We start from the raw sequence: 14,594 nt of genomic DNA, 5'->3' as shown, positions 1-14,594 counted from the left end.
ACCATCGACTTAAAATCTGCAGACCACCAGCTCCCTATCCGCCCGGAAGACCGCCAATATACTGCCTTCGAGACGGATGGCCGCCTCTATCACTTCCTTAGGGTCCCCTTCGGCGTCACCAAGGGGGTCTTGGTTTTCCAGCGTGAGATGGACCGAATGGTAGACCAGAACAGGCTGCAGGCCACCTTCCCGTACCTGGATAACATAATCATCTGCGGCCATGATCAGCAGGACCACGACGCCAACCTCCACAAATTCCTCCACACTCCTAAATCTGACCTATATTCCGCACACGCCGCCTCGCCATCCTTGGTTGTGTTGTGGAAAACGGGGTCATCAGTCCCGATCCTGACTGCATGCATCCCCTCCTGGAACTTCCCCTCCTCACCAGCCTCAAAGCACTGAGGAGATGCCTGGGCCTCTTCTCATATTACACCCAGTGGGTCCCCAATTATGCGGATAAAGCCCGTCCGCTCATCAAATCCACCTCTTTTCCCCTGATGGCAGAGGCCCGCCTGGCCTTCGACCGCATCAAAGCAGACATCGCGAAGGCCACGGTGCACGCTGTAGACGAATCCATCCCGTTCCAGGTGGAGAGCGATGCGTCTGACTTCGCCCTAGCTGCCACCCTTAACCAGGCGGGCAGACCCATGGCCTTCTTCTCACAAACCCTCCAAGGCCCTGAAATTCGACACTCCTCTGTCGAGAAGGAGGCCCAAGCCATAGTGGAAGCTGTATGGCACTGGCGCCACTACTTAGCTGGTAAATGATTCACCCTACTCACGGCCCAACGGTCAGTGGCATTTGTGTTTAACAACACGCAGCGGGGCAAGATCAAAAATGATAAAATATTGAGGTGGAGAATTGAGCTTTCCACCTACAATTATGACATCTTATACCGGCCCGGGAAGCTCAATGAGCCCCCAGACGCCCTGTCCCGGGGAATATGTGCCAGCGCACAAATAGACCAATTGCAGACTCTCCACAACGACCTCTGCCACCCGGGGGTCACCAGGTTTTTTCACTTCATTAAAGCCCGTAACCTGCCCTACTCCATTGAGGAAGTCAGGTCTATAACCAGACACTGCCAGGTCTGCGCAGAGTGCAAGCCGCACTTCTATCGGCCAGACACAGCACACCTCATAAAGGCCACCCGCCCTTTTGAACGCCTAAGCGTCGACTTCAAAGGCCCCCTCCCCTCTTCTGACCACAACATATACTTCCTCAACGTCATTGACGAATATTCACGTTTCCCCTTCGCTATTGAAGTAGGCCATTTTCCAAAAGCCATATTTTTAATTATCTCATCAATATTCACCTCATTAAACATATTCATTTATTGGACTGATTGGCACCATTCATAACGTGCCCACAATGCAGAGGGGAACACCCGAATGGACATTCGTTTAAATCCCCCTCTGCACAGCTGAGAGACCTTTAATTTCAAAGCCGACAAAAGATCCTTATTCTGCCCAGCAACAGCACGAAGCTGCATTTTAAACCGGCCTTTGGCCAGAAGATCAGGATATCTGCGAGTCAAGACCTGGAGTGGGTTATATGGCATAACCGGACTGTCAATAAAATATTACAGGAATAAAATGGCCAAGGCAGGCAAAGAAACTTAATAAACTAGGATAAAAAGAATAAAAGATTAGATTAAATCCCCCTGCACACAGCAGGACAAAATGATATTAACACCTAATCTCGCAAGCATAGAATACAGACACAAAACAGTAGAGGTCGATTTAGATAAGGGGACACATCGAGAGGATAATGGGAAACACATTAAAACACCGGGGCAAGAACAGGCAGTCCCATTAACACGGTCACACACCATACAGATGCAAATTGACAAGTCTCTCAGGGAACTTCCTGACCAGACAGGCCACTTTATAAGTATTGTATAAATGTATGAGCAAATGTTCCTGCTCGAATTTGGATTCCTATAAATATCCAGAGCAAATGTATAACTATTGAGATCAACGTGGCCAAGCACTGTTTCTAAGCTGGCTACAGGGGTCTCCCTGGGTTCCCAGTAATTGTACAATAAAGAAAAACGCTTTGAACCTTGCCTTGCGACCCGACTTCCTTGAATGCACTGGTACAAGGGATTTTTCCCTACAACACTATTCCCTGCCCGGATATGACCTCGGCCACGGTCGTCAGGGCCCTGCACAGCCTCTTCACCCTGTTCAGTTTCCCTAGCTATATCCATAGCGACTGGGGATCCTCCTTTATGAGTGATGAGCTGCGACAGTACCTGCTCTCCAAAGGCATAACCTCGAGTAGGACCATCAGCTACAACCCCAGGGGGAACGGACAGGTAGAGAGGGAGAACGCGACAGTCTGGAAGGCCGTTTTACTATCATAGAAATCATAGAAACCATAGAAACCCTACAGTGCAGAAGGAGGCCATTCGGCCCATCGAGTCTGCATCGACCACAATCCCACCCAAGCTCTGAGGTTTAAAGGTCTTCCAGCTGGCAAGAGGTCCTCCCTGATGCACTACACTCGATTAGATCACTCCTTTGCACAGCTCCCAATGCTACCGCTCACGAAAGGATGTTTGTTTTCGTAGCGTCTACGACAACGGATGAATGAACACCGCCCGACAATCACCAGGCAAGACTGTTCTCTTCCTGTGGGGGAGCACTTCAGCAGTCACGGGCATTCAGCCTTGGATCTTCAGGTAAGCGTTCTCCAAGGCGGCCTTCACGACACACGACAGCGCAGAGTCGCTGAGCAGAAACTGATAGCCAAGTTCCGCACACATGAGGACGGCCTAAACTGGGATGTTGGATTTATGTCACACTATCAGTAACCCCCACAGCTTGCCCCTGGTCTTGCATAATCTCACCAGCTGTTCTGTCTGGAGACAATACACATCTCTTTAACCTGTGTTTAATGTTCCCTCCAACCACATTATCTGTACCTTTTAAGACCTGGCCGGCTGTCGAGATTTGCATTCTAATTAGTATTTTGTAACTTGATTTCTGTGTCTGTGCACTGTTGGAGAACAGAGACCACTCCATCTGACGAAGGAGCAGCAAGCTCCGAAAGCTTATGGTATTTGCTACCAAATAAACCTGTTGGACTTTAACCTGGTTTTGTGAGACTTCTTACTGGACTCAATCCCACTGCAGCAGATGGTGAAATTTGCATTCAGTAAAAATATAGAATTAAAGACCTACTGATGATGATGAAACCAATGTCGATTGTTGTAAAAACCCATCTGGTTCACTCATGTCCTTTAGGGAAGGAAATTTTCTGTCCTTATCCGGTCTGGCTTACACATGTCTCCAGAGGCACAGCAACCCAGTTGACCCTTGAATGTCCCCTGAAATGACCGAGCAAGCCACTCAGTTAAAAGGGGCAATTAGAGATGGACAACAAATGCTGGCCCAGCCAGCGAGGTCAAACATTCCATGCATGAATAAAAAAAAGTATGGCTTGAAGTAGAGGATTAGCTCTGACGATATTGAATGATGTAGCAGGCCTGAAGGGCTGAATGGCCTACACCTGCTCCCATTTTCTTTGTTTCTGTATTAACAAAGAACAAATAAAGTCAGCCTTAGAAGCCTCTGAATCTTTGTATGGCATACCGAATAGAAGATGCAGCATACACCAGGGACCCAGAGCAGTAAATAACAATAATTCCTTAGGTATTTCAGTGAACACCATCAGGAATGACTGAATCGAATATGTTCAGTAAGAAGTTTAACAACACCAGGTTAAAGTCCAACAGGTTTATTTGGTAGCAAAAGCCACACAAGCTTTCAAGGCTCTAAGCCCCTTCTTCAGGTGAGTGGGAATTCTGTTCACAAACAGAACTTATAAAGACACAGACTCAATTTACATGAATAATGGTTGGAATGCGAATACTTACAACTAATCCAGTCTTTAAGAAACAAAACAATGGGAGTGGAGAGAGCATCAAGACAGGCTAAAAAGATGTGTATTGTCTCCAGACAAGACAGCCAGTGAAACTCTGCAGGTCCACGCAACTGTGGGAGTTACAAATAGTGTGACATAAACCCAATATCCCGGTTGAGGCCGTCCTTGTGTGTGCGGAACTTGGCTATCAGTTTCTGCTCAGCGACTCTGCGCTGTCGTGTGTCGCGAAGGCCGCCTTGGAGAACGCTTACCCGAATATCAGAGGCCGAATGCCCGTGACCGCTGAAGTGCTCCCCAACAGGAAGAGAACAGTCTTGCCTGGTGATTGTCGAGCGGTGTTCATTCATCCGTTGTCGCAGCGTCTGCATAGTTTCCCCAATGTACCATGCCTCGGGACATCCTTTCTTGCAGCGTATCAGGTAGACAACGTTGGCCGAGTTGCAAGAGTATGTACCGTGTACCTGGTGGATGGTGTTCTCACGTGAGATGATGGCATCTGTGTTGTCTACCTGATACGCTGCAAGAAAGGATGTCCCGAGGCATGGTACATTGGGGAAACTATGCAGACGCTGCGACAACGGATGAATGAACACCGCTCGACAATCACCAGGCAAGACTGTTCTCTTCCTGTTGGGGAGCACTTCAGCGGTCACGGGCATTCGGCCTCTGATATTCGGGTAAGCGTTCTCCAAGGCGGCCTTCGCGACACACGACAGCGCAGAGTCGCTGAGCAGAAACTGATAGCCAAGTTCCGCACACACAAGGACGGCCTCAACCGGGATATTGGGTTTATGTCACACTATTTGTAACTCCCACAGTTGCGTGGACCTCCAGAGTTTCACTGGCTGTCTTGTCTGGAGACAATACACATCTTTTTAGCCTGTCTTGATGCTCTCTCCACTCCCATTGTTTTGTTTCTTAAAGACTGGATTAGTTGTAAGTATTCGCATTCCAACCATTATTCATGTAAATTGAGTCTGTGTCTTTATAAGTTCTGTTTGTGAACAGAATTCCCACTCACCTGAAGAAGGGGCTTAGAGCCTCGAAAGCTTGTGTGGCTTTTGCTACCAAATAAACCTGTTGGACTTTAACCTGGTGTTGTTAAACTTCTTACTGTGTTTACCCCAGTCCAACGCCGGCATCTCCACATCATCGAATATGTTCAGCAGGGAAATTGAAACTGAAAGTGGTTTGAATCAGGCAGCGCTGAGAGTGAACATGGCTTCCAGACAGCAGCTTCAGGGTTTGACCGTGGAGGCAATTTGTCCCATTTGTCTTGAATTCTTCAACGATCCGGTTTCACTGGATTGTGGACACAACTTCTGTCGCTCCTGTATCACCCAGTGTTGGGGAAAGAAGAAGATAAACTCCTGTCCGGAATGTAGAGAGGAGTTTCAGGAAAGAAACCTCAGGGTTAATCGAGCCTTAGTAAATCTGGCCGAGAAAGCTCGACAATTAAAGCTGAATGGGAAAGAGAAGGAAAGTAAACTTCACTGCGAGGAACATCAGGAAGAACTGAAGCTGTTTTGCGAAACTGACAAGAAATTGATCTGTGTGATTTGTAGAGATTCACGGGAACACAGAGAGCACCGCTTCATCCCGGTTAAAGAAGCTGCTGAAATCTACCAGGTAAAAGGGAACAGGTTTGATCACCTGATTATTTGATCACATTTTCAGGGTCTAACACTTTGATTTTCTGATTTTCTCTCCCAATCCCAGGATGGGGTGAAATCTTCCTTAGATTCTCTCACAGAGAAGAAATCGACGGTTCTAGAAATGGAGCAGCAGCAGAAACAGAAGATTTCCCAAATTAGGGTAAAGTCTCCCTGTGCTGAGCTTCGAAACTTAATTAATGTTGTTTGTATTAAAGAACGATTTTAATTTAGTATATTATTCTCATAGAAACAGTCGATCAGTCTGCAGAGCCACATCACATCCGAGTTCACTAAAATGCACCAGATTCTCACTGAGAAAGAGCAGCGTTTAATCCGAGATCTCAGGGAAGAAGAGGAAAAAATTCTAAAACAAATGGAGGAAAATCTTTGTGAAATTCAGGAGAATTTAAATTGTATTCAGGAGAAACTCTCAACGTTGGAGAAACAGTTGGAACAAAAAGACGGAGTGATATTTCTGAAGGTGAGGGATTATATTTCAGTTTAGTTCAGTGAAAGTTCAGTCACAACGAAATCTGCACGACCTCCTCCCATCGCTGTCAATATATCCTTCTGTTCCTTTCTCCTTTGTGTTTTTTTAACTTCCCCTTGAATGCATCAGTGTTTGCGCAGCGTAACACCTTCCTACACTCACCATAGCTAGTTTGGTGGAAGGTGCCATTTAACTGGTTGGGATGGTGGATGCCCACCTGAGCCCTGATTGAATCCATGGCAGGAAGCTTTGTCTGGGACCTTCCTGCCACCAATTTAGACCCTTTAGTGGGCAATTAATGCCAACCTCAGGGCTCATTGCTGGTCTTCAGTCAGCAGCGGGCAAGGGAAGTCACCATGTGGGAAGACATATGTCTTCCTGGTGGATTTGTCTTCTCCAATGGCAATCTATGTTCTATGTTCTATGATATCAGTTATTTATACGTGCAGTATCTGGGGTCCTCGCTGACAGGAATTTCCCCTTTCCCTGGGCCCAGTGCTACACTTACACTCTCCATGTTGACAGGAGGTCACACCTCCGTCCCTAAAAATCAGTCCGGTGTCCCTTCAGTTGGTTTTCACAACAGGATGGTCCCTGTAACCCTTGATTTCATCCTAAAGGGTGTCACACAACCACACCAATGTTGCTGGAAATGGCTAATTGGTGAACAGTGTTATGAGTGTCAATTTCATGGGCCCAGCAAATTGCCTTAAACTTAAGGCAATGGCTTGCTTCACATTTTGTCCCTTAACTGGCAGCTTACAGGCTATGGACAGAGCTAATCAAAGCCAGTGTGTTCTTGATATGAGAGGATCACATGGAGTGCTCCTCCTCCTTTCCCAGACTCTAACAATATTTTTAATCCTTGTGTATGGGTGAAATGGGGACAAAGAGAGAAATCTGACAAACATTGTGGCTCTGGAGTCACATGTAGGCCAGACTAGGTAAGGATGTCAGATTTCCAGATGGGTTTTTACAACAATTGCTTCATGGTCATCATTAGGCCTTTAATTTCAATGTTATGTGCCATGGTGGGATTCGAACCCGGGTCCCCAGAGCATTGCCCTGGGCGTCAGATTCTGTCAATCTTTTTTATACTTTCTCCTGTGCTTCAATATCCAACCCGGCCAATTACTGCCCAATCAGTCCACTGTCGACCATCAGTAAAGTGACGGAAGGGGTCATCAACAGTGCTGTCAAGCAGCACCTGCTCAGTAATAACCTGCTCAGTGACGCCCAGTTTGTGTTCCGCTAGGGTCACTCAGCTCATGACCTCATTGCAACCTTGGTTCAAACATGGACAAAAGAACTGAATTCCAGAGGTGAGAGTGACAGCCCTTAACATCAAGGCTGTATTCAACCAAGTGTGGCATCAGGGAGCCCTAGAAAAGCTGAAATCAATGGGTGTCAAGGGGCAAACTCTCCACTAATTGGAGTCATACCTGGTACATAGGAAGATGGTTGTGGTTGTGGAGGGTCAGTCATCTCAGCTCCAGGGCATCTCTGCAGGAGTCCCTTAGGGTAGAGTCCTAGGCCCAACAATCTTCAGCTGCTTCATCAATGACCTTCCCTCCATCATAAGGTCAGAAGTGGGAATGTTCGCCGATGATTGCACAATGTTCAGCACCATGCGCGGCTCCTCAGGTACTGAAGCAGCCCATGTTCAAATGCAAAAAGATCTGGACAATATGGCAAGTAACATTCACGCCACGCAAATGCCAGGCAATGACCATCACCAATAAGAGACACTAACCACTGCCCCTTGACATTCAATGGTGTGACCATCACTGAATCCCCCACTATCAACATCCTTGGGGTTACCATTGACCAGAAACTCAAGTGGACTCACAACATAAACACAGTGGTTACAAGAGCAGGTCAGAAGCGAGGAATACTGCGGCGAGTAACTCACTTCCTGACTTCCCAAAGCCTGTCCACCATGCACAAGTCAGGAGTGTGATGGAATATTCCCAGTTGCCTGGATGGGTGCGGCTCCAAAAACACTCAAGAAGCTTCACCATCCAGGATAAAGCAGTTTACTTGATTGGCACCACATCTACAAATATCCACTCCCTCCACCACTGACGCTCAGTAGCAGCAGTGTGTACTATCTACCAAGATGCACTGCAGACATTCACCGAAGATCCTTAGACAGCACCCTCCAAACCCACGACTATTTCTATCTGGAAGGGCAAGGGCTGCAGATTCATGGGAATGCCACCTGCAAGTTCCCCTCCAAGCCACTCACCGTCCTGACTTGGAAAAAATATTGCCATTCCTTCACAGTCGCTGGGTCAAAATCCTGGAATTCTCTCATAGAATCATAGAAACCCTACAGTGCAGAAGGAGGCCATTCGGCCCATCGAGTCTGCACCGACCACAATCCCACCCAGGCCCTACCCCCACATATTTATCCGCTAATCCCTCTAACTACGCATCTCAGGGACAATTTTTAACCTGGCCAATCAACCTAACCCGCACATCTTTGGACTGTGGGAGGAAACCGGAGCACCTGGAGGAAACCCACGCAGACACGAGGAGAATGTGCAAACTCCACACAGACAGTGACCTGAGCCGGGAATCGAACCCGGGACCCTGGAGCTGTGAAGCAGCAGTGCTAACCACTGTGCTACCGTGCCGCCCACTGACACCATTGTGGGTCAACCCACAGCACATGGACTGCAGTGATTCAAGAAGGCAGCTCATCACCACCTTCTCAAGGGCAACTAGGGATGGGCAATAAATGCTGGCCAGCCAGTGACGCCCATGTCCTACAAATGAATTAAAAATAAATCCTGTTTCTATTCCATGTCTGAAGCAATGGGAATTGACATTTCTCCGCAGCTTGTAACAATGGGCGGCATGGTGGTACAATGGTTAGCACTGCTGCCTCAAAGCGTCAGGGACCCAGGTTCGATTCTGGCCTCGGGTCACTGTCTACGTGGAGTTTGCACATTCTCCCTGTGACTGCGTGGGTTTTCTCTGGGTGCTCCGATTTCTTCCCACAGGCCAGGTTAGGTTGATTGGCCATGCTAAATTGACCGTAGCGTCAGGGGGATTAGCAGGGTAAATAAGTGGTGTTACAGGAATAGGGCCCGGGTTGGGATTGTGGTCGATACAGACTCCTTGGGCCAAATGGTCTCCTTCTGTACTGTAGGGATTCTATGAATGGGAATGTTATTTCTGCTTTCTGGATAATGACAGTCCGTCTCTGTCAACTCAGATTTGTGTTCTGTTTATTTCAGGAGGAAACATCTCGGAAGAGGAGGTAGGACATGAACTTTACTGAAACCAGTGCAAGTTGTTACTCAGGAAAGTGTTTATGGTCAATTTATCATCAACTCTAATATTTACAGGATGAGCGATGGCCATAATAAGCTCTCACTAGCAGATGGTGTCCTGTCGATTGGAAAATTCAACGGACCTTTACCGTTCCCAGTGTGGAGAGAAATGCTGGATACCATTAACCCTGGTAAGACTCAGATAACTTCCTTTATCCTGATTTATCTCTTTGAGTTGGAATTGTTATATGCGCAAATGTCAAAGAGTATTTAATGGAAGTGATGGGGTTCATACAGGCAGATTGGAGAGCTGGTGAGCACTTCTATACTGGAAAGTTCACTGCAAGTATCGCTCAGGCACTTCCCAGTGCTGCAGCAAGCATTCCCAGGATCAAGAACCTGAAATCCTGGGGTGAAATTCCCACCTAAGAGCTGCTGCCCAATCAAATGCTCTCACCTTCACTCAAGGGGATTTGCCTCCAGTACAACACCTATTTGAGGCTGAGGATCCAGGATTGACCCAAACCCCCAGGCCCAGAAGAGGAAAAAACAGTTCGAACGCATATTCTTATTTCCTCGTTTTACTGTTTTTTTTTCCGTCTGGGAGGTGAGGGATGGCAGGAGGGAAGGGTGTCAGGAGCAAGGGGTTGGCACAAAGCAGGCACCTTCTTCCCAATGCCCATTCCCTGGTGAGTTCCAGGGAGCCAACATAAGGACCTCAATGGGTAATGTGGGATGGTTGCCACCATGGACACAATTGTGATGGAGTGCGAGGTAGCTGGGTTCCACCTATCATACTCACCCTTATTAAAATGCCACCACCCCAGCCTGCAAACTCACAACAGAAGAGGACATTCAAAACCGCACAGTATTGAGTAATTAGTTACAAAGGAACATGGCTAAGAGTATTGCTGTTTGGAATTAAAGTCTTATTCATGCACTGAATCCAACTTCCAAAAAAAACATCCCCAATACAGGAACTGTCAGGTGACGCACTGTCTCCAGAACCCATCGATACTTTACAAACTTCAGCAAGTGGAAACCCTCCATTCCCAGCTCAACCTTTCCTCCTCTACAATCCTCATTCTCCTGATACATCTCTACCTTGTGCACCAGACTCACATCCATGACCAAGGTCAGGAGGGACATAATAAACTCAGTGGGAAGAATCCTTCAGGAAAAAAGACAAATCAGAAGCACGAGTATCTGGCAGCACAGTAGTTAGCACTGCTGCCTCACAGCACCAGGGACCCAGGTTCGATTGGGTGACTGCCTGTATGGAGTTTGCATATTCTCTCTGTGTCTACTTAGAAAAATCGATATGCAAGCACACAAACTTCCATCCTTAAAGCAATTTGCAGATAATTTTCATCTCATATACACACACCTCTGCAAATCATAGAATCCCTACAGCGCAGGCTATTCAGTCCACCGAGTCTGCACTGACTCTCCAAAGAGCATCCCTCCCTAACCTCCCCCCCCCCCCCACCCCTCGCCCCAGCATATCCACCATAGATAATTCATCTAACCTACACAACTTGGGAGACCAAGTGGCAATTTAGCATGGCCAATCCATCTAACCAGTCTTTGGAGTGTGGGAGCAAACTGGAGTATCCGAAGGAAGCCCCACGCAGACATGGAGAGAACGTGCAGAGCCTGTTCAGTCACCCAAGCCGGGAATCGAACCCAGGTCCCTATCTGTCATTGATCCAGAAGCACCTGCCCATACACACCCTTACACCTACAGATTGAGTTTCCACAGTCAGTAATCTGGTGAACAATGTGGTAAGTGTTCAAATCCTGAGTATTGTAAAGTCCTTTTGTCGTACATTAAACTAGGAACAATAAATATTTAGCTTAATGTGGAGGCTCCAATTCCATCTATTGTGAATTTTATTATTCCTGTCTGGCTACACAGTGCTGATGAGGGTGAGTGTAATGTTTGATATTTTCAGAAGCTGTGACCTCCCTCTGTGGAAGTCCCAGTGTTTCTGCTGTTGTCAGATTTGCATTTCCTCCAAAAGAAATGGCTCTTTTCATGTTGAAGAAGAAGAGGTGAAATTGGGGAGAGAATAACAATCCTCAGCAATTCTCTTCCCCCATTCCTCTCCTGCCAATCACAGCGCATCGCGCCCCAACACCTCCCATTCCCCTCCTCTCCCCCCCTGACCCCCAGTGAGTCTCCCCCACCCCAATCCACAGTGAGTCTCTAATTCTCTGCTTTTTCTCCCAGCCTCTGTGACCCTGGATGTGGAAACAGCGAATCCCTGGCTCGAGGTGTCTAAGGATCTGAAGAGTTTGAGATGTAGCGGGACCAAGAAGAGTCTCCCTGAGACCACGAAGAGGTTTACAGAGTCTCTGTTTCCCTGTGTGCTGGGATTAGAGGGATTCACATCAGGGAGACATTACTGGGAGGTGGAGGCGATGGGGAATCTGTACTGGAGTCTGGGAGTAGCTGCTGCAGCTGTGGACAGGAAAAGAGAGGTCAGACTGATCCCGGAGACTGGATTCTGGTCTATTGGACGGGTTGGGAAACAGTTTTATATAAACTCCTTTCTTCGAACCCCTCTCCATGTCAGTCAGATACCCGGGAAGGTGGGAGTTTATCTCAGTTATGAGTCTGGGACAGTTTCATTTTACAACGTGGACACCAAGTCCCATCTCCACACCTTCACTGGGAATAAATTCACCGAAAAACTTTATCCTTTCTTTGAAACTTGGGTTGAATACAATTGTCTGAGAATCTGCTCCGGTTGTGATCCGGATCCAGAAATAGGGCAGGGCTTCAGATAGTCACATCATCTCTGACATCACAATAACTTGACCCAATGATTAAGGTCATGGGCACAGGTCAGGGGTCAGAAACCACATTGACAACTGGTTGTCACTAAATGTGTCATTTAATTTCCAAATTATAAAATCCCAGTCAGACAGGGCGGCACGGTGGCACAATGATTAGCACTGCTGTCTCACAGTGCCGGGGACTGAGTTTGATTCTGTCCTTGGGTGACTGTCTGTGTGGAGTTTACATGTTCTCCCGTGTCTGCATGCTCTGGTTTCCTCCCAGAGTCCAAAGGTGTGCGGGTTAAATGGATTGGCCATGCTAAATTGCCCCTTCGTGTCCAAAGATGTGCAGGTTAGGTGGATTGGTCATGCTAAATTGCCCCTTAATGTCCAAAGGTGTGTAGTTAAAAAAAAAGCCCAAATTGAGATTGTGAAATTTCCCAGTTTGGGACCTCGGTGTGCGTCAGGAGAGCTAAATTTAAAAATCTGGGCCTGTATTTCCAGGAGATTAATTTTTTTAAAACTTCAAAATCATCAAAGTAGCTGTGAAGACAGGAAATCTATTTCTGGAGCTTGTCTGGGAGATACTTTGGTGAAAAGTGAGTGGAGGCGTTGTTCCTGGATTATCCGGGGCAGTGCCCTCGATATGTGTCAAACCGTTACTTCAACCCTTGGTCTTGGATTTGAATCAAACAACAACAATTTACATTTGCGCAGAGCCTTTACTGCAGTAAAATGTCCCAAAGTGTTTCACAAGAACATTATCAAACTAAATTTAACACTTGAGTCACATAAGGAGATATTGGAAAAGCAGATGTTGGAAATCTGCAAAGAGAACAGAAAATTCTGGAATAACTCAGCAGATCAAGCAGCATCCGTAAGAGTACCAGATGTTTCAGGTCAATGATGCTTCATCACAACCTTATTTATTATATAATGAGATTTTAGGGTAGACACTGCATCAGTTTAAAGGTGATTCCTCTGACAACATTGTATTCCCTTAGTACTCAGCTGCAGTGGCAGCTTTGATCTTTAGTCAATAGCAGTGTGGGTTTAATCCCAGAACCTTTTGATTTAGAGGTGAGAGGGCTACCAACTTTGTCACAGTTGACATCCCTAGATTAGTGGGGTGGGAACAAGTACATGTTGTCTAGGAGTCACTGGGAGCTGGAGGTAGTGAGCAGTGCTCTTAGATGGCAAGGTGAACAGCTTCCTCACTCACTGTTTTTGGGACCCCTTGTGCCGTGGCACAGTGTGTTTCATTGTAAACCCATCCCTGAGTTCACAATTAATGCAATTGCTGTAAAACATTGAGATAATGGAGGACATGGAAAAGTTCTTCAGCATTATTCAAAAGGCAATCTATCCCAAACATAAGGATCAAAAGCAATGAATGTCATTTTAAGAATCTGTCACTTCACACAAATGGGAAATAAAATCAGCAGAAAGACTTAAAAATCTTAGAATGTAGAGATCTATTGTGATCCCTTCACCAACCCTCTCTGTAACTTCAATAAATTAATCATGCACAATCTGCGTTGGCTCTCCTTAATTAACTCAAACTTCTCAAATGCCCATTGATTTTTTCCTTTAATTATTATTTCTAAAACATTACCTAGCACTGATGTTAAACCGACTGCTCTTTAGTTACCAGGAATGTCCTACACCCATTCTTGAAGAGGGGTGTCACATTTGCTAATCTTCAATTATCTGGCACTTCCTCTATATCGAAGGTGGTAAGCCTTTCTACTACCTTTAATTTGAATTACAAGACATCCACACCAGCCAGTATATCCACGCTACGTGTTGTATAGCTGCCCTTAGCCTCCAAATATCTTTCATGAAATGTGAGCATTGCAGTTAAAGCCATCGTTTGTTGGTCATCCCCTAAGTATTCAAGGTTGTGAGGTACAACATTGAACTGATGTGTTTCTAAGTACACTCAATATGTATTAGTCATATTTCCAGTACATTCTGCACATCAATTTCCTCTACTATCCCTGCTTTGATTGATGTTTTGGAGGGGAATTGGTTCAGTGACAGTGAAGGAACATTGATACTAAATTCAGCAAGAAACTACAAAGGGTTATGAATGAAACCCAGTCCATCACTGGCTATTGACTCTGTCTACACTTCCCACTGCCTCGAAAAAGCAGCCAGCATAATTAAGGACCCCACGCACCCTGGACATTCTCTCTTCCACCTTCTTCCGTCGGTAAAAAGATACAAAAGTCTGAAAACACAACTAACTCAAGAACAGCTTCTTCCCTGCTGCCACCAGACTTTTGAATGGACCTGCCTTGCATTAAGTTGATCTTTCTGCACCCTCTCATTTCCTTCTCCCCTATGTACTCTATGAACTGTATGCTTTATCTGTATAGCACGCAAGAAACAAAATCTTTCACTGCATCCCAATACATGTGACAATAATAAATCAAATCAATTTGATACAGAATGGAACTTTCCTCCCCTTCCGTGATGTGCTTCGTG

General features: G+C 46.3%; 1 protein-coding gene across 1 annotated transcript; it reads left to right on the top strand.

The window, feature by feature from the left end:
* The first annotated feature begins 5,093 nt into the window (after positions 1-5,093).
* LOC144496748 (zinc-binding protein A33-like) lies at positions 5,094-13,634 on the top strand. The gene is made up of 6 exons (XM_078217265.1): positions 5,094-5,523; positions 5,614-5,709; positions 5,797-6,030; positions 9,285-9,307; positions 9,396-9,511; positions 11,554-13,634. The coding sequence occupies exons 1-6, from the start codon at positions 5,113-5,115 to the stop codon at positions 12,111-12,113; spliced, it is 1,440 nt and encodes a 479-aa protein (XP_078073391.1). The 5' UTR covers positions 5,094-5,112; the 3' UTR covers positions 12,114-13,634.
* The last annotated feature ends 960 nt before the right edge of the window (positions 13,635-14,594 follow it).

This window comes from Mustelus asterias, chromosome 8 (assembly GCF_964213995.1).
Source record: "Mustelus asterias chromosome 8, sMusAst1.hap1.1, whole genome shotgun sequence".
Lineage (NCBI taxonomy): Eukaryota > Metazoa > Chordata > Chondrichthyes > Carcharhiniformes > Triakidae > Mustelus > Mustelus asterias.
The sequence above is the reverse complement of the archived record's forward strand: the minus strand, read 5'-3'. Positions and strand labels throughout refer to the sequence as shown.